At 37.9% G+C, this 19,531-nt stretch overlaps 1 protein-coding gene across 4 annotated transcripts in view; it reads left to right on the top strand.

Annotated features, from left to right (window-relative positions):
- SYNE2 (spectrin repeat containing nuclear envelope protein 2) overlaps positions 1–19,531 on the top strand; it is a 228,750-nt gene that overhangs the window by 59,958 nt on the left and 149,261 nt on the right. For all 4 annotated transcript variants that reach the window (XM_030319270.1, XM_030319269.1, XM_030319271.1 and 1 more), the window contains exons 35-40: positions 8,395–8,550; positions 9,447–9,712; positions 11,367–13,458; positions 15,109–15,431; positions 17,844–17,988; positions 18,809–19,027. In XM_030319270.1, coding sequence (XP_030175130.1) covers positions 8,395–8,550; positions 9,447–9,712; positions 11,367–13,458; positions 15,109–15,431; positions 17,844–17,988; positions 18,809–19,027 — 3,201 coding nt within the window. The remainder of the gene's footprint in view (positions 1–8,394; positions 8,551–9,446; positions 9,713–11,366; positions 13,459–15,108; positions 15,432–17,843; positions 17,989–18,808; positions 19,028–19,531) is intronic.

The raw sequence follows: 19,531 nt of genomic DNA on the forward strand, positions 1-19,531 counted from the left end.
AAGAAAATGTGTTCTACCCATTTTCTGAGGGAAAAAAAAAATCCAAGAGCCCCATTTTTTTTTTTTTTTGGTTGATTTTATAATGAAATCAGAGACTGTTTGAAAGGATAGGTTCCTTTCTTTTTCTTCTCATGTTAACCCTCTACTGCAAATGCATTTTTAAATGTTGTCAGATCGTTTGGTGTGAGAACATCAACATTCAGCCTCCTAATTTCCCCGGGGGAGAAGAAAGAAGAATGTTGTTTTGTTTTCTTTCTAAACCAAATGGGTACATTTTCCTGTGGCTCTTAAAGTTCTTTCTCATAGGTTAGAGATTGAAATGGAAAAGGCACAAAGAACCATCCAGTATACTGTATTTGAAAGCGTCTTCCTGTTAGGCAGCCTCTCACAATCCAGGGTCCAGTGGGACCATAGCAAAGATCAGACCATTCAGGCTTGAGTCCTCATCAGCTTTTTATGGAGTACGCGATCAACAGCGATGAAAAGAGCGTACGCTTCTGTTGTCTTCTTAAATTTTTTTTTAACGTTTATTTATTTTTGAGAGACCAAAGACAGAGAGTGAATGGGGGAGAGGGCAGAGAGAAAGGGAGACATAGAATCTGAAGCAGGCTCCAGGCTGTAAGCGGTCAGCACAGAGCCCAACGCAGGGCTCGAACTCACGAGCCGTGAGATCACGACCTGAGCCAAAGTCAGACTATTAACCAACAGAGCCACCCAGGCGCCCCTTCTGTTGTCTTCTTAAAACAGAAATGCATGGAAAATTATAGGAACCAGAGAGCAATCTCTAGAAATGCGTAAAACAAGGTTAAATGCCAATAGAGCATCTCTCTGGCCATGAGGAGGACTTACTAAATCCCACTTGTCATGTCAGACACGGTTAAGGAAAATGTCTTAAAGAATGAAGGGCCCATGCATGCGACTCTTGAGTTGTATGTATAAAAGAAACTCTTAACGGTATTTAAAGAGCAGTAGATAAGTAAAAAAATATATATAGCTGAGTGTTTTCTATCCTAATGCATGATGTTGCTAAAGGGAATTGCTTAATAACTTTTAAAATTAGCTTCTCAGACCCATTTTGGCTATGAGCACCCAAAATTCAGTAGAGTATTGAAAACTAAAGATCATAATCCAATAATCAGAACTTTTATAGTTTATTAAGCTTTTACTTAATCTTGAATGATGGGTTATTTATAATTTATGATGCTTCATTAAGATTTTTTTCCATTGAATCATGTAAGACAAATATATTCTAATATAAATTTTTATTTGTGATGTCTTCCATATGGTCAGAAGATTCATGTGTTTGTGAAGGAGGAAATAAGCTATTTTTTTAATGTTTATTTATTTTTGAAAGAGAGGGAGAGAGAGAGTGTGTGCACATGAGCAAGTGAGGGAGGGACAGAGAGGACAGAAGATCCAAAGAGGGCTCTGGGCTGACAGCAGAGAGCCCCATGCGGGACTCGAACTTGCAAACCACAAGGTCATGACCTGAGCTGAAGTCAGATGCTTACCTGACTGAGTCACCCAGGCTCCCCAAGATAAGCTATTTTTAAAGGTAAAACCATTATAGAGGTACTTAAGTTTTCAAATAATTTTCACAGGTCTAGGATAGAGGAAACTGGTTTTAATTCTCTAGTAATATTTTATCATGATTACTTTTTACTCTTTTGTAACATGAATCTTTTTTTTTTTTTTTTTTTTTTTTCCCCTCTGAATGTGTGCTTCTTATTTTCTCCACTCTAAGTACTGGCTGTATTTACTTTTTTCTGTGTAACATTAGACTATGTAAGACCCAGAACAATTTTAACGTTGAACAGCTAGTAAAAGTGATCAAAACATGTATAGACACATATAAGATGAGGGTAAATTACTTAAGCAGGAATCTCTATATACTGAGTGCGTAGAGCACATAAAAGCACAATTTACTGAATTATAAATGTAATTAATCAGAAACTCTTGTAGTGAAAACAAGCACTTAATTCATTAAAAACATCCACTGAGGCCTCTTTTGTACTAGTCATTCTGCTAGAATATGGGCATACAGTTGTCACAGCTTAAAATATAACACTAATTAAATATCTAATGCTCACTTCACGTGCCTTTTTGGAATTTGGAAGGGCTTTTATCAGATTATTTAAAATCGTCTCCAGAAGAATTTTTAGGAAGTTTTTATTTTCTTCTACTTTTTTCTTTAGTAAATTTCATGTGATCTTAGAGTTTTGTTGAAAGTATGATTGCACTTTTCAAAAATTGCCATTACAGCATGTTTATATTTGAATGCATTGCTAAGAATTTCATTTTAAGTGAAATTTAGAGGATAACTTAGATCTGGACCTTTGGCTGACTTTTTCTTTAATATCTAAAAATATTAATTGGGGCGCCTGAGTGGCTCAGTCGGTTAAGCGTCTGACTTCGGCTCAGGTCATGATTTCAAAGGTTGTGAGTTCGAGCCCCACATCGGGCTCTGTGCTGACAGCTCAGAGCCTGGAGCCTGCTTCAGATTCTGTGTCTCCCTCTCTCTCTGCGCCTCCCCCACTCACGCTCTGTCTCTCTCTCAAAAATAAACATCGAAAAAAAGTTAAAATATTAAGGCAAAGCTGGAGGCAAGAGAAATTATACAGACTGAAGGGTAGGGGTACTTATGATCAAATATCTTACTGGATATTTTTATAGAGATGAATTTCTAAGAGTTTTTGAATATGAAAAGGCAAAACTGCCTTCCATCCCCCCCCCCCCCATGTAGGTGAAGTAAAGTAACAAATCAGGGTATGATAAAAAGTGAAGACTGACTAATCTTTTAAGATTTTAGATGTCCATAAAGGGAAATGATAAAGAGGAAAAACAGGAAAGTAATACATTCTGGGTTTGTTATTATTCTAAAAACTCATAAAGCAACATTACATATTAACTGGTATTAAGTGTTCTTCCCTGCCCCTCTCCCTTCCACATGTCAACCTGCATGACATAATTGCTCCCTCAAAAAACTTTTTGTCTATAATTACTTCTTTAAATTCCTTGTCATTAGGTATAATTGTCAGTATGTCTGAGTTGGTTTTTTGTTCTTTTCAAAAATTTCTGAGCATTTATAATTTCAGTGTTTAAGAAGCATCCAGAGAAATTCTGGAAAGTAGATGGTCACAGATACAGACAAAGGTATCCCGCTGTGGGTGAGCCCCCAGAAATACAGTGGAGTCCGTACTAGAGTGAGAAGGAAAACCACTCACTGGATAAACAGTTTTCAATCCTGGGGTAAATGATGTCTATTTGGGGTATTGTTTATCCTGATAACACAGTAAAAAAAAATTTTTTTGAAATGGAACACGTAGTTGGGCCATATGCCGACTCTGTCTTCAAAGTGTATTACTTTGCCTCTTTTTGGCCCGTATGTAAATCTTGCTTCTTACTCTAGAGGTATTTTTTATAATCTAAGATTTGTTCCCTTACAGGACACCAAGTGACCTACGTAGGGTACATGGTGTTGACATCTCTGAGCAGCATGTGTTTGAGAGCATGTTCTGAAGTCCTGAAATCTTAGGCTGAGGGACCTTAGAAACTCTCTAGCCTAACTCTTGTGTTTCAGGTGAGGGAAGTGAGAGATGTTAATTGGCCAAATTCGTTTTCTGGCAGCGCTGGGACTAGAACATAGCTGTCCTCTACCCAGCCTGATGCTTCGTGGCTTACCCCACCATTTTATTGACTGTGTTATGTGGGTTGTTAATTGAGGTCTAATATGCTAATGTGCTGTCTGACCTCAGTGGACCCCTTACTGTGTTCTTGTGCCTATTTTGAACTTTCTCTACTCTCGGTAAACCCACCAAATCCTGTTTCTGTCATTCCTAGCAGATATCAGATCAACGACAGCTAGATTGGCAGACCTAGATCAGCAGATCCTCAATTTCTTTGTAATCTGCTTTATAATCCACAGATGGTTCATCTTAACAAGCAAAGACTAAACAAAACTCTCTTATTTTTTGTCTAATATTAATTCGTCTCTACGTCCACTCAGTCAAAATTTATTGAGCAGACAGTGAAGGTTCAGAGGTGAACAAAAATAGACATGGTCTCTCTTCTCATTGAGCTTCTAGTCTAGAGGAGGAGACACACATCAATCAAGTAACTAATGAGAGCCTAATTACAGGAACTAAATGGAGGAACCCATTTCCATGATCGTCTATAATAAAGGATTCTGACACGAACTGTAGTCAGAGCTTGCGTAAGGAAACAACATTTGAACTGAGACCCGAAGGGTGGCTTGGAATTAACAGAGCTCAGGGCTGGATGTTGGGAGCATTTTTGAAAGAAGAAGTAGAATTTCCTCTTGTGACGGGAGAGAGAGCGTGAGGAGTTAGAAAGGATGAACGAGAGGGTGGAGGAAAGAGGAGAGCGACACAGGTGAGGCCTGAGAGGTAGGCGAGGCTGGCCGAGTCACAAGTGCCTTACGGGTCATGTTAACATTGTGGACATCATGCTAACAGAAGGAGGCAGCCCCTGAGACTGTGTTGATATGCCTTTCATTTTGTCTCTAGTGGTGATGATGGATGCTTATCTTTAGGAAGCTTTTATAAAGATTTTATTCTTCTTTATTGACTGAGCGATACTCCTTACATAGGTACACTACGCTTTCTTTATCCATATGTCTGCTGAGGGACACTCAAGCAGCTCCCATATCTTGGCTGTTGTAAATTATGCTGTAGCGAGCCTAGGGCTACACGTAGCTCTTCAAATTTGTGTTTTTGTTCTCTTCAGATAAATACCCAGAAGTGGGATCGCTGGAACATATGATACATTTACTTTAAATTTTTTGAAGAATCTTCATAATGTTTTGCATAGTGACTGAACCAACTTACATTCCTCTCAGTAGCTTTTGAGGGTTCCCCTTTCTCCATGTTCTCACCAACACTTGTAACGTTTTGCCTTTTTAGTAATAGCCGGTCTGACAGGTGTGAGGTGGTATCTCATTGTGGTTTTGATTTGCATTTCCCTGGTGGTAAGTGACGCTGAGCATCTTTCATGTGCCTGTTGGCCTTCTGGATGTCTTCTTTGGACAAAAATGTGTGTTCATATCCTCTGCCCATTTTTTTAATCAGATTGGTTTTTTTTTAAATAAATTGTATAAATTCTTTGTGTATTTTGGCTGTTAACCCATTAACGAGTGTACGACTTGCAGATATCTTCTTCCTTTCAGTAGGTTACCTTTTTGCTTTGTCGATGGTTTCATTTGCTGTGCAAAAGCCTTTTATTTTTTTTTTAAATTATTTTATTTTATTATTTTTTTCATGTTTATTTATTATTGAGAGACAGAGAGAGACAGAGCATGAGCAGGGGAGGGGCAGAGAGAGGAGGAGACACAGACTGTGAAGCAGGCTCCAGGCTCTGAGCTGCCAGCACAGTGTCTGACGTGGGACTCGAACTCGCACAAACCTTGTGAGATCATGACCTGAGCCGAAGCCGGACACTCAACTGACTGAGCCACTCAGGTGCCCCTGTGCAAAAGCCTTTTAGTTCGATGTAGTCCCATTTGTTTATTTTAGTGTTTTTGCCTTTGCCTCAGAAGACTAATCCAATAAAATATTGCTAAGGCTCATGTCAAAGAGCTTACTGCTCATGTTTTCCTCTAGGAGAGTAGATCAGTCTTTTTTTTAAAAATGTATATTTATATTTAGTTTTGAGAGAGAGAGTGAGCAAGTAGGGGAGGAGCAGACAGAGGGTCCGAAGCAGGATCTGAGCTGTCCACACAGAATGAATGCGGGGCTCAAACTCCAGTCGGTTGGGCACTCGACCGACTGAACCACTGGGGTGCCCAGAGAGTAGCTCTGTCTTATTAGCCGTCAGAGAAATCCATTAAAACAATAATGATATCAATTTCACATGCATTATATTGGCAGAAATTAAAGTCTGTTAGCATCAAATATCAGAGAGGATTAGGGAAAATACGAATTCTTTTACCATGCTGGTGGGAATCAAAACTGTAATTCAGTTTGGAGAACAAATCAATAGCTATCCATTACTTAAAAGGAGTAATTTTAGTCCTAGGAAAACATCCCAAAGAAAGTCACACAAATGTGCAAGAAGACTGACACAAAAGTGTTTGTCAGAGCAATATATCTGTAATAAGAAAAACTGGAAACAATATTACGTTCACAGTAGCCTGACAGATAAATAAGTCATGTTCATGCAGACAGTAGAACAGTATAAAAGGTAAAATGACTGTATTAGATTTTTCTCTGTCACCATGAATACATCCCCAAGCATACTGTTGAATGGAAAAGCTACAAAATGATAATACATAATTCCAGTTTTATAAGAATTAAAATACATAAGACAGTACTGTATGAATGACATATATAATAAAAGTGTAAAAATGTGTGTGTGTGGAGAGCACGTGACTCTTGATCTCAGGGTCATGAGTTAGAGCCCCACGTTGGACAGAGAGATGACTTAAATAAATACATACTTTTGAAAATGTATGTGTATATTTCAAAATAGTAGTTATCTCTGGGAAGGAAGAGATGAAAGAAGGATGAAGACTGGGCTTTCAATTATATTTGATTGTATTTGTGGTATGGAAGATTACATTACTTATATCTGTATCACGATTAATGACTGTAGGTCATATTTTGTTCTTCTAACTATGTTTGAAATATCTTCTATTTAAAAGAAAGTTGTTCAAGTGAGCCTGCCAAATCAAAATAAAATACAGTAAAGGGTGATGAGCAGAGATGACTGATTCCAAGAGAATCTTCCCATGAGCCAATCAGGACCTTGAGTCTGTGTTCCAACCTCTCTGGGCATGAGCAAGAGAATGTTACCTTTTAAATTTGAAACGTTCGTTTGAGGGATTCCGTTGGATGTTCTGCCAAGGTCGAAACATGGCTTTTGGGGTTAGTAGACAAATGGTGTTTAGGGGTGATTTCAGGTTTTTCAGAATGCTCTCTCTGGCCACCAAAGCTAGATTACAAATGGCCGATTGTTGCTAGTCCTCAAGTCACTGGTTTATGAGGTAAGACAGACCAAGAGCTCTGAATTCTTAGTAGATGGTTAATAATACGTAAAGTTTTCCTAGGGTCTAATATCTCAGCCTTTACCTCAGACGCTCTTGTTCTGGGTGGACTTGTGGGAGTAACAGGCGGGAGGCAGGCGTCCACCTCCCGTGGTTGTGGCTCACGGCAAGGAGTGCCCATGGGCTGATGGAACCTGTGGCATGGCATCTTTCTCTTTCCCTCTCGTAGCCTTCCTGAATCTTTCCTCCTGAGATGCTGTCTTCCCTGTAGGTTTTTAACTATAGTTTGCCTGAATAAACTGTTGGGAATGGAGGAAGTTTTCGAAATCATTGTAATCATTTGTTAGCCTCTTGAAAGAAGTAACTGGTGCTAAGTGCCAACTAATCAAAACCAGTCACCCTGGTCAGCTGAATTTTCTTACCAGTTAGTTTTGGTGAAGCTCCGGACACATAAAGCATCTGTTTTATTTAAATAATCTTTTAACTTTACAACCGTCTTACATTGATGGAAATGTTGCAGAGAGGGTACAGAAAGGTTTCGTAGATCTCTTACCCAGTTTCCCTTTCGCTTAACATTTTACATTGCTATCTAGGCAGTACTTTTACAATAACAATTTCTACCTTGTTTGGGGATGTGGACACATTCTAGTCACAGACTTACTAATGCAGACCTTACTGACGTGAAAGTATACAGCACAATCAAATGGTACTTCATTTATAAAGTAACCTGAAAATAAAAACTAATACCCTAGCAAAATAATGGAAATCTCTTAAAATGACGGTCATAGTACCTGGTACGTGTAAATACTCAACAAATATTTGTGAAAAGAACAAATAAGTGAATGCAGATGCCATCTCTGTGTATCCCATGAGAAAATCCAGTTGGTACAGCTTTCAAATTACTACCTGTATAACCCGTTCTGCCTTACCCAGGTTGGAATTCTTACTATTGATTTGTTTAAGCCATAATCCGTTGTTAATATCATGCAATCTGGGTGTTCCTGCCATCTATCCACTTACCATTTTCAACTACCCATAGGTAACACTGAATGCCTGTTACTTGTCCTGCCCTCTGGCATCACAGTGAATACTAAGTATAGATTTTAGAATTTTTGTTTTTTCCATATCTGTTTTCTTTAAGACTAGATTTTACCTTACCTTGTGATATAATTATAGATCCTATCCTATCTTTTCAAAAAACTTTTTCCTTGGGATATCAATGTCGGCATTAAATATTGCATGAAGAAAATCGTCTTTGATAGTGCCCCAAATGTACTTTTTGAAAGCCGTTAATCTGAGTAAATAGAAGGAACTAGAATGTTTTCACCAAGAAAAGGAAAAATTATTTATTTGGAAGGTAGACCATTCGGCAATTAATCTTTTTATGTTTTCAGAATTCAGCTGTGGAAATGGTTTTGTCAAAACAACTTTCTCTCAATGTTCAAGAAAGCATGAAAAACACTGACGATGAGCATAAAGTCAATGAGCTGCAAAATCAACCTTTAGAATTAGATGTCGTGTTAAGAAATGAACAATTAAAGGAGATAGAGGTATGGAAACAAGAAAAACATTGACAACATGATTGCATCATTTATCCAGTGCAATACAATATATTTTAATTACCAGAAACTTGCTTGTACAGAATGAAAAGTCTTATTTAACCTTTGCCTGATGATCAATTTGGTAACTATATAATTATGTACTAATCAGTAAGTTGTATAAATCTTTCCATTTAAAAAGAGGAAGAGTTTAATGAGCATTAGTCTTTTTCACGAAGTTCCTCAAAACTTATTCAGTAACACTATTTGGAGATTCTGACTTTTCACTTCTGTTCTTAGTCGCATGTATTCTTCAGATTCTGATAAATTTCTTTTATTTTTCCTAATTATCAACATTACGGGGTACTTCTTTGTTTTTTTTACAGCGGTGTTTACCTAGCTGTGTTTATATATTTATGTACTTATAGGTATATAGTCTAAAAGTCCAATACATGGCCATGTTTAAAAAAAAAATGACCCCTACAATTTTAGCTAAGTTTGCATGACTGTAAACCTGTATTTCAAACAGGAAAGAAGGGTGATGTATGTGAATTAAAAAAAAAAAAGTATCATATATAAAGGATGTATATAAACAGAGTGTCTGCAAATGTAGAACAACCTGGAACAAAAAGAGAGAAATCTTCCTTTAGACACTACAGAACCTTTTAACACAATAGGAAGATCTAATTGCTATTAAATGCTAAGACAACTGTCAATTTCAGTGTAGATTTTAACATGATTCCAGTGGGGAAAAAAAGACTTTTAATCTTTCAGCACCTTAGTTTCTCTGTATGCAAATGAAATTTTTAAAACATATTCTTGGGATATAATGTTACTGGAAGGAAGGAAATTAATGAGTGAGTGAGGGAGTGAATTTATATTTACTAATTTCCATGACTTGTTTTTAGGAATTACATGCCCAGTTGGACGCAAAGAAATCAGCCATTGAACCACTGGAACAAACTGAGTATCTCAATAAAGCAGAAACAAGTGCCTTGGTTCTTCACAACGCAGGGTATTCAGTGAACTATTTGGACAATCTGCTTCAGGCACTTATTACTTTGAAGAAAAATAAAGAAAGCCAATATTGTTTCCTTAAGGATTTTCAGGAACGCCTTGCTGCCATTGAATCCTCAGTGAAAGCCTTGTTGACAGAAAAGGAAAGTCTAAAAGTGTAAGTGTAAGAATTTAGGACTCGGGGCACCTGGGTGGCTCAGTCAGTTAAGGGTCCGACTTCGGCTCAGTTCGTGATTTCACAGTTGGTGGGTTCAGGTCCCACATGGGGCTCAGTGCTGACAGCTCAGAGCCTGGAGCCTGCTTGGGATTCTGTGTCTCCCTCTGACTCTGCTCTTCCCCCCGCTCTTTCTCTCTCTCTCTCTCTCTCTCTCTCTCTCTCTCTCTCTCTCTCTCTCTCTTTCTCACTCACTCACTCAAAAATAAACATTAAAAAAAAAAGAAACAATTTAGGTCTTGCATTCTTTTTATTCAAGCACAGATAGGCTGCACTACCTTGGACAGGCCCAGGGTTTTAAGAGTTTATACTATGAGATGATATTATGATTTTAACAGTACAATATGGAAATTAATTACATACGGAAGCCATTGAAGAAAACTCTTGTTTCATGCAGTAAATTTTATATTATTTATATTAATTTTATAATTAAATTATGTTTTACAAATTAATTTCTTAAACAATTAAGTCACACTATAAGTATCTTCCAAATGGATTTAAATTTTATGGAATTCAGCTCTCTTTTTGTCAAGACTTTATTCTGAACTATGGGGGTGGAAAGAAATATTCTATGTATACACTTGTTCAGTATCAGCATAATTGGTCGAAATAGTTCGGAACCTACTGAATATATATCCATTCTAATGATTTCTTTTTACATATATATGCTCTTTTTGGCTCTGAAGATAATAGCAAATGGTTTGTAGATATAGTCTTACTGTGTAAATACCTTGTCGTTATTAAAAAGGTTGAGGCGGGCACCTGGCTGAGTCAGTCAGTGGAGCAAACAACTGTTGATCTCGGGGTTGTGAGTTCAGGCCTCACACTGGCTGTAGGGATAACTTAAAAAAAAAATTTATTTTTTTTATTTTAAAAAAAAAATTTTTTTTTCAACGTTTATTTATTTTTGGGACAGAGAGAGACAGAGCATGAACGGGGGAGGGGCAGAGAGAGAGGGAGACACAGAATTGGAAACAGGCTCCAGGCTCTGAGCCATCAACCCAGAGCCTGACGCGGGGCTCGAACTCCCGGACCGCGAGATCGTGACCTGGCTGAAGTCGGACGCTTAACCGACTGCGCCACCCAGGCGCCCCCCCAAAAAAATTTTTTTTTAAAGTAAAAAGTTTGATTTTGTACTTTTGCCTAAATGGGGTTTACTTTCAGTGATATCCCTTTGAGGAAACAATTTTATATTCAAAGGACGAGACTGATTATACTTTCTTATTCATTATTGTCGGTAAAATGGTAACAAAGTGGTTGGACATTGTGATAATTTCTTAGGCTTAGACTCACCTTTGTGCGAGTACTTTACAGTTACCAAGTCCTTTTACATATGTATCGTTCCCTTCCCTCTTCACTCCCTTCCTGTGGTTCTGCATTTTTACGATACTTCTTCTATAGGTGAGTTTTCTGTATTGTTACACTCTAACTGAAAGCCACGCTAAACAAGGTCCTGATTTTGATTTTAAAGACAGAATGCTTTTATAGACAACCTAATCTTCTCTTCTGTGAATTCAGAGCAGAATTAATTTCTTTTCATGAACTCTAACCTCGTGTTGATGTATATTAATAAGCTCCCTTTTTTTTCTTTCTCTAGGGGACCACTGGACAGTGCAGCCTATCTGGACAAAATGAAAAACTACCTGGCATCGATAGAAAAAGAGAAAGATTCTTTAAGCAAGATGAAAATGGAATGGGAAAATTTATCAAAGTGTGTGACTGACATGGATAAGAAGGTTTTGGAAAGCCAGATCCAGCAACTTGCACGTAGTTGCGAACAAGTAGAACAGTTGGCTCAAAAGAAGTATTCTCAGCAAGTAGCAGAAAATGATGAATTTGTACTTTTCATGCGTGCGATCCAAGACCTTGACATTTCTCTGCAGCAACAGCAGCAGTTAGGGCTGAACTCTCCAGAAGAACAGGAGGGGAGCCCAGGCACAGTTGCCTTGGCCACTGAACTCCGGGCTATCAAGCAGAGATTTTTGGCTTTGAAGGGGCAAGCTGAATTTCAGATGGAGAGGATTTGGGGAGAAAAAGAAAAGAATACTTTGGAAGATGCAATGAATAATTTGCAGAAGCGATTGGAAGCCTTGGAGCCATTAAACACAGAGGTGGAAAATCAGATCAAGATGTGTGAAACAAGGACCAGGATGAGAGAGATTATCCTGTGGGTCAAGAATCTGCTAGGTGAACTCGCTCCTACCATTTGCCTTCTCCCAGATGACATTCTTTCACAGATCAGAAAGTGCAAGATGACACATGATGGCATTCTGGATAAGCACCAGGCTGTGGAGTCCTTGGTTGAAGAGGTCAAAGATAATACTCCTAATCTTCCAGCAGATGAGAGCAATGATTTAAATCACCTCCTACAGGACTTACAGAATCAGTACCAAATGCTAGTTTTAAAGTCAACGGAAAGATCACAGCAATTAGAATTTAAATTGGAAGAAAGGAGCAGATTTTTTGCCGTAATAGAGAAGGTTCAACTTTCACTTCAGGAAAATGAAGCACTGATAAATCCCAAGATGCAAACAGCCTCCACAGAAACTGAACTAGAGCATGAGCGTGTCACTTTGATGCGTTCTCAGAAGGAATTGCAAGAAGCGGAGAGTGTGATCTTGACCCACCTTCAGAAACAAACAAACATCTGTAAGGATCTAAATGTGTTCGAAAGATTATTTCTGGATGACCAGTTGAAAAACCTTAAGACTAGAGCCCATAGAACGCAAAGATTAATTCAAAGTAAATGTAAGGAAGTGGAACGCAAGATCCATTTTTACAGAGAATTTCATGAAAACACATCTGTGCTTCAGAAGGAGGTTGACCATATACGGCACAACGAACTGCTGCTAAATCAAGAAATAAATCAAGATGTTGAAAAGGAGCTCTGTGGCCTTAAAGACCGACTCACTGGTATTCAGTCTAGTATCCTACAGCTACGGAAACTCAAAGAAGTGTTTGAGTGCATAGGACTAAGCTGGGATGGTTCCCAACTTGACCAATTACACACCCAAGTAGTTGAGAAAGAAAAGGAACTCGAGGAAAAAATTAAGCAGTTGTCAGACCATGCGGCAGACCATGGCAGATATCAGGCATCACTAAGTAAATTGAGGGCTGTGGACTTGCAAATTAAGAAAAGAGCCGAAGCAGTGCTGGCAATGCCCCAGACCTCACCAGAAAGCAGTTTGATCGATGCTCAGATTTTGAATCGGAGAATTGAGAAAGCCATGTGCTTGTGTCAAGAGATACTAAAGAAATTGAATGAAAGTAAGGCCTTTGATGACACCTTCAAAGAGAAAGAAATGCCGCGGATAAAGCTGTATGCAGAAGAAAATGACAAGTTACGCAAGGTTCTCCAAAACAGCATCCTAAAATCCCAACCCAAAGAAGTGAACGAACAGAATTTTCAGGACAAACTGGAAAATTCCTTACATGTTTTGAAGCAGATAAAATCTCAGTTAGAGCAGCCTTTGCTTATAAATTTGGACATTGAACATATTCAAAATGAGAAGGATGATTGTGAAGCATTTCAAGAGCAAGTTCAGGCAGAAATGGATAGCGTGAAAGCTGTGACCATCATTGAGAAGCAAAGAGAAGAAAATTCTTCTGGAGCTAATGATGTGGAGGCAAAATTACGTGACATTGAAGATCTTCACATGCAGCTTGCTGCAAGCCTTGATTTGCGCACAGTAGGTTTTTTTTTCAATTAGGTGGTTAATGCATTTCTTTTTATTGCATGGTTTTAGCTTTTACTCTGGGTTATATCTGTGCTTCTTAAGCAGTTATAGGTTCTACATGAACATTCTCCATAGAATAGCCATTTAAAAGAAACTTGCGGTGGACCAGTTTACAATCCCACCTCAATTGACATCTAAATACAGCGCTTTATAGACAGGAAAGAGGAATGTGAAGCCTTTACTTCTATACCCCTGGCAACCCCTGTTGAGTTCAGACGGAGTTTGGTTTTGGTTTGTGTTTTTAGAAATAGACATAGTGGAAGAAATATAATGTAGAGAAAATAACATAAAATAATAACTCCGCGTCCATTTAGAACTTACGGTGTCTGGGAACCGTGCTGAATACTGTGTTTTTAATCCTCATAGCAACTCTGTGGGGGGGGGGTGCTATCATTAGCTCTATTTCAAAATAAGGAAATTTAAGTTCAGGAACATCAACAGGTTTCTCAGTCTCCTGCATCAGGAACAGAACAGGATTCGAGTCAAGGTCTGTCTGATTTTAGAGCTTGGGTCATCAAATGAAGGTTCATGGGCCAAATCTGCCAATGGTGCCTGATTTTGTAAATAAAGTTTTATTGTATCATGGCCATGCTCATTTCTTTAGAGAATGTCTATGGCTGCTTTCCTGCTACACCAGCAGGGTTGAGTAGTTGTCATAGTCCAGATGGTGGGCAAAGCCTAAAATATTTAGTCTGGCCCTCTACAAGAAAAGTTTGCTGACCTCTGGTGTTGTAGAATGAGTCCAACATACTCCCTCCTTTTCCACAATAATTAGGAGAGATAGCTTAGGCATTGCTGGAACACTTGTACTTAATATAATGCCTTTCACTGTATTTTCAGAATTGTCACATTAAACTTATAGAATGGAGAAATGAACTCCCTTCATTGATTTAAAGAGTTATTAGATATTTCAATATTTGATAGGTATAAACGCTATAGAAATGTAAGGTCATACTGTGAATCCTACTATGTTCTTTAAATTGATACTTAACAAATGTTGAGTAAATTCAGTACTTCTTTATTTGATTTTAATACAGTTTCCAGGAACAATGACATAAATCTCTAAAATAATAGGATTAGAGCTGGACTGGAAGGGACCTTTAAAGTTATTTACATCAACTATTTGTTATTTCAGCAAGAAGACTATGGTCTGGATACGTTAAGTGATGTGTTCAAAACTAAAATTTGTGGCAGAGCCATTTATTTGAAAACACAAGAAATCTTGGCGGGGGTGTGTTTTCTTTTTATGCCCCCAACAAATATTGGTTAAAGCTATACACATTAAATATATGCGATTGCTTTATTTAGTTCATAGTCTAATATAAGAGTTCTAGAACAAGAATGCGTATCATTAGACATGATGCCTGAGATGTATTTTTGAATTTAGAGTAGATTTAGCAAATCTGGAAGCAGTTTTTCTTTATGCAAACAGAAAGTTATTGGTCTTTATGTGCTAGCCTAATGTTGCCAAACTAAGTAGGAGACGCTAACCCTTGTAAGACCCAGACATATTATGTATGAATGCACTACAAAAATTCAAGAATGATAAAAATCCCCAGAGTTTGCCAGCTTTGTCACAGTGTTTCATCTCCTGTTCACCAGGATGTCTTGAATGATGCTTATGAAAGCATGACACGCTATAACGAGGCAGTCACTAGGGCGATGGGGATCCTTACTGCCCGTGAAGCCATTATTGCATCCCATAGAATAGACCTTGCTGATCCGGAAGAATCGCTGGAGATATCTCACTGGAAACAAGAGGAGTTGCAGTCCACAATAGCAGACATCCAGGACCTTACTGAGAAATTGGGGATTGTATCCAGCCCTGAAGCCAAACAACAACTCCAGTGTACTATACATGGGTTAGTTTTGAAGGACTCAGCCGTGAGGGAGGCAGCCAAAATAAAGGAGGCTGAAATAGAAGGGTAGGTACTTCTTTCTAAAGGTGATGCTTTAAGAACAAAATTAAGGTTTATTTTTCTTTATAGTTAACATATACCAATTGGGAATAATTTGGGAAATATGGAAAACTTTAAAAATCACTACCTGCATGGGGCGCCTGGGTGGCTCAGTCTGTTGGGTGTCTGACTTCGGCCGAGGTCATGATCTAACGGTTCATGGTTCGAGCCCGGTATCCGGCTCTGTGCTGACAGCTCGGAACTTGGGGTCTGCTTTGGATTCCCTCTCTCTCTGCCCCTCCCCTGCTCATGCTCTGTCTCTCTGTCTCTCAAGAATGAATAAACGTTAAAAAAATTTTCTTTTTAAATCACTATCTACAGAAAACCATAGCAAATATTTTATTGTATTTATTTTACCTTTTTCCTTATTTAATGTTGAATACATACAACAGAATGCTTATAAAAGTCTGCATATGATATCAAGGATAATAATAAAATAAACAGCTTTGTCCCTAAAGGTTCAAAGGTAAACATCATGACTTTTGACTTCTCTTTTGCGGTCCTTTCTTCTCCTCAGAATTAATCATTATCCCCAATATTTTATTTACCGCTTTCTTTCCTTTTTAAAATATTTTTTCTATGTGTTTATGCTTCATTTTCATGTATGTGTGTTCCTCTGTCACCTCATTTTTTTCAAACTCATCATTTTGATGCTGAAGTTTATTCATGTTCTTGTCTATAGCAAAATTCAGTTACCTAGCTATTGACAGACATTTGAGTTTTTCTACTTTTTGCCTTCACAACTAGTGCCAATAGGAACATTTTTAAATGAGAGAGGTTCACTTGAATAGTTACTGAGGATTCTGGTGTTGAGTCAAAAGGTAGGCACATCTCACATTTTAAATTCCAAATAATTTTACCTACTTCTACTCAGACTAGTATTTCGGCAACATAGTCTATTCCAACTGTTTCGTATCTTCGCCAGTACTCGATGTTGGGAGATTTAAGTTTTGCCAGTCTGATGGATGAAAAGTGGTATTTCATTATGGTTTTAATTTGCATCTCTATTATATTAATGTATTTGAGCCCCTTTATTGAATATTTCTTGGTCATTCGTATTTCATCTTCGGAAAGATGCCTGTCCAAGCCATTGCCCAATTTTTATTGAGTTGCCCATACTTTTTCTTATTAATTTGTAGAAATGTATGCTGTATTTTGCAGGCTGGTCCTTTGTGGTTATATATATTATAAATATCTTGACAGAGAAAATTTCCTATTTAAAACCTATCCTGGGTTGAGGCTTTATCCTCTGTCCCCCTCAGCGTTCCAGGGAAAGGTTAATAAAACTGAAACTCAGCAAATGCCCTCAAAGTCTTTGTCCCTAAAGCTCAGCTTGTTTCTCTGTATTTCCACGTCCATATAGTTTGGGAGCCTCTGAATATTTCTTACTTCCTTTCTAGTTCATTATTATATTTTAATAATTTTTAAAATATATATTTGATACTAAAGGTTTCATTGTTTTCAGTGAGAGACTGAGACTGTATCAATTTTAGACACATAACTGTATTTATAGTTTTTTAATACATCAGAACACTACCCTACATAAAAAGATGCTGCTTATCCTTTACTTTAAAACATGTGCTCTTTTCCTTATTGTAACAAAACTTCACAAAGTAATTGTATTTGCTATTAAATATTTTATAAAATGGATGGTTGTAATTTACTTAGCTATATCTTTTGTTACGTATAAGGTATGTTCCAATTTTTGACATTTTTAATTTTTTAATTATTTATTTGGTTTTGAGAGAGAGCATGCTTGTGAGTAGGGGAGGGGCAGAGAGAGAAGGAGAGAGAGAATCTTAAGCAGGCTCCACACTCAGCACGGAGCCCGATGTGGGGCTCAGTCTTACGACCCTGAGATCATGACCTGAGTGGAAATCAAGAGTTGTGCGCTTAACTGACTGAGCCACCCAGGCACCCCTGCTATTTTAATTAACAGTTTAATAAGTAAAAAGATTTTACTGCGTAAAAGGTTTTATCAGGTCTAGAATAAATTCCTACTGTGAGGATTAGTTCCTTAAGATAAATTGCAGAAGTTGGATTAATGGCTCAAAAGATATGAGCATTTTTAAGACTGAGTGGTTTTTGTAAGAATTGTACCAATTTATATCTCATTTGCAGTGTTTGAGAGTGCAGTTTTACAATTTACGTGTTTTGAGGAAAGTCTTATCTGCCTGTTCAAGTTTGCATTAAAAGTCTTATGCAGGTCCTTGTGAGGAAGAGGTAATCAATAAAAATTTGGTGTGATACGCTGAATAAGAAAAAGAGAATTACATTCTGTTTTTTATTAAGTGTTCAGAATTCATTCTGGGTAATCCAGAATATATTATACTGAATAAAATTTAATATCCTTTCTTTTTTCCTAACGGTGCTTTATAGGTGTCTCGAGAATTACAAATGCTATAGGAAAATTAAAGAGAAAATTTGCACTCACCTCAGTCAAATGGAGACAGTTCTTGGGCAGTCCGTGTTCCTGTTGCCGGTGTCTTACAAGGAAGCTTTAGAGCGCTTGGAACAGAGCAAGGTAATAGTATTTGCAAATCTCCAGTAAGATTTGATGCAGAAAATTGGCAGGAAGAACAGGTGGCGGCAGCAGGGAATGTGGCTCTGTTATGACCCACAGAAATCTCCCACCTGAATTGGACACTCAAAACACCCCAAACCAAAAGCCGAGGGGAACCATGAAACAGTGGTTCTGAGAGATTTCATGGGTTGGATTCACAGGACTGTAGCAAACTCGTAGCAGATTGTTCTCAGTGATCATTCTTTCTGAAGCTTTACCTTTCTTGTTATTTTGTTGGATGTTGCTGGATCAGTGACAGAGAATTTAATGCAACTATCATAAGTCTAAACTCTGGCTACTTCTTATTGTTACTGTGCAATTTTTGTTTTTGTTTCTTTTCATCTGTTAAAAGCTATGGTATTACGTTATTAGGATTTGAATGAAAGCATTCTGAGTCATCTGTGCTTAATACCTACCACATATCAACAAACAAACAAATACATATACAAAAACCCGAAATAATACATTGGTGGTTGATAAGTATTGTTCAGATTGACTACCTAGTAAGATATGAGACTAACATTAAAATAACAATGATCTTTTAAGAAATCTACCTTTCAAAACACTTTCTTTTTGTCACCATAGTTCCAAATTCGTGTGCAACCCAGTAATACTTAAGGCAGTTCTAATCTGTCTTAAATTGGCTTCCAAAAGGACCAACGAATAGATCAGATAACACTTGGGGATGATTGAGAATCAATTCCTCAAGATTGTAAGAAGTTCGTAAGTTTCAGAAAGATCAATAGACATTATATTCCTCCTCTTCCTTTTCTTTCCTAAGGCCTTGGGGTCAAATCTTACATCAACCAAAGAAGAGTTAATGAAACTACGCCGGGTCCACAGACACATTAGACCCATGTGCACAGACAGCGACGATGTGTGTCTGCTCAGAACCACGTCAGCTCTGTGGGACAAATGGTTGAGTTTGCTAGAGGCTGCCAAAGAGTGGGAGATTTGGTGTGAAGAACTAAAGCGGGAGTGGAAATTTGTCAGTGAAGAAGTAAGTGCTTCATTTTCAACATTATAACCAGTTTCCTAACAATTGTCATCTACGTTGTTGTGCTACTTGGCGGTTTGTTTTTATATAAAACAAGTCCTCAACCGGTACCCTTTGTTCATACCACAGGCACGTAGCACATAAATGTTCATAGAGGTCAGGTCCTAGTAAAATCATCTCCAAGAAATGGTTCAAATTCTTTCTTAAAAGTGCCAATGTTTTTGGCATCAGGTAATACTTATAAATAAGTATTTGCTCGCTGGAGCTTTAAAATCTTTATTGTACCTATAAGTTAACCCCTCTTAAAGATAACTGTCTTGGCGTGCCTGGGTGGCTGAGTCGGTTAAGCATCTGATGCTTGTTTTTGGCTCAGATGATGGTCTTAGGGTTGTGAGATCGAATCCTGCTTCAGCTCACTGCTGGACATGGAGACTACTTGAGATTCTCTCTCTATCTCTCGCTCTTTTTCCTTCTCTCTCTCTCTCTCTCTCTGTCCCTCCCCTGCTC

The sequence above is a fragment of the Lynx canadensis genome, chromosome B3 (assembly GCF_007474595.2).
Source record: "Lynx canadensis isolate LIC74 chromosome B3, mLynCan4.pri.v2, whole genome shotgun sequence".
Classification (NCBI taxonomy): Eukaryota; Metazoa; Chordata; class Mammalia; order Carnivora; family Felidae; genus Lynx; species Lynx canadensis.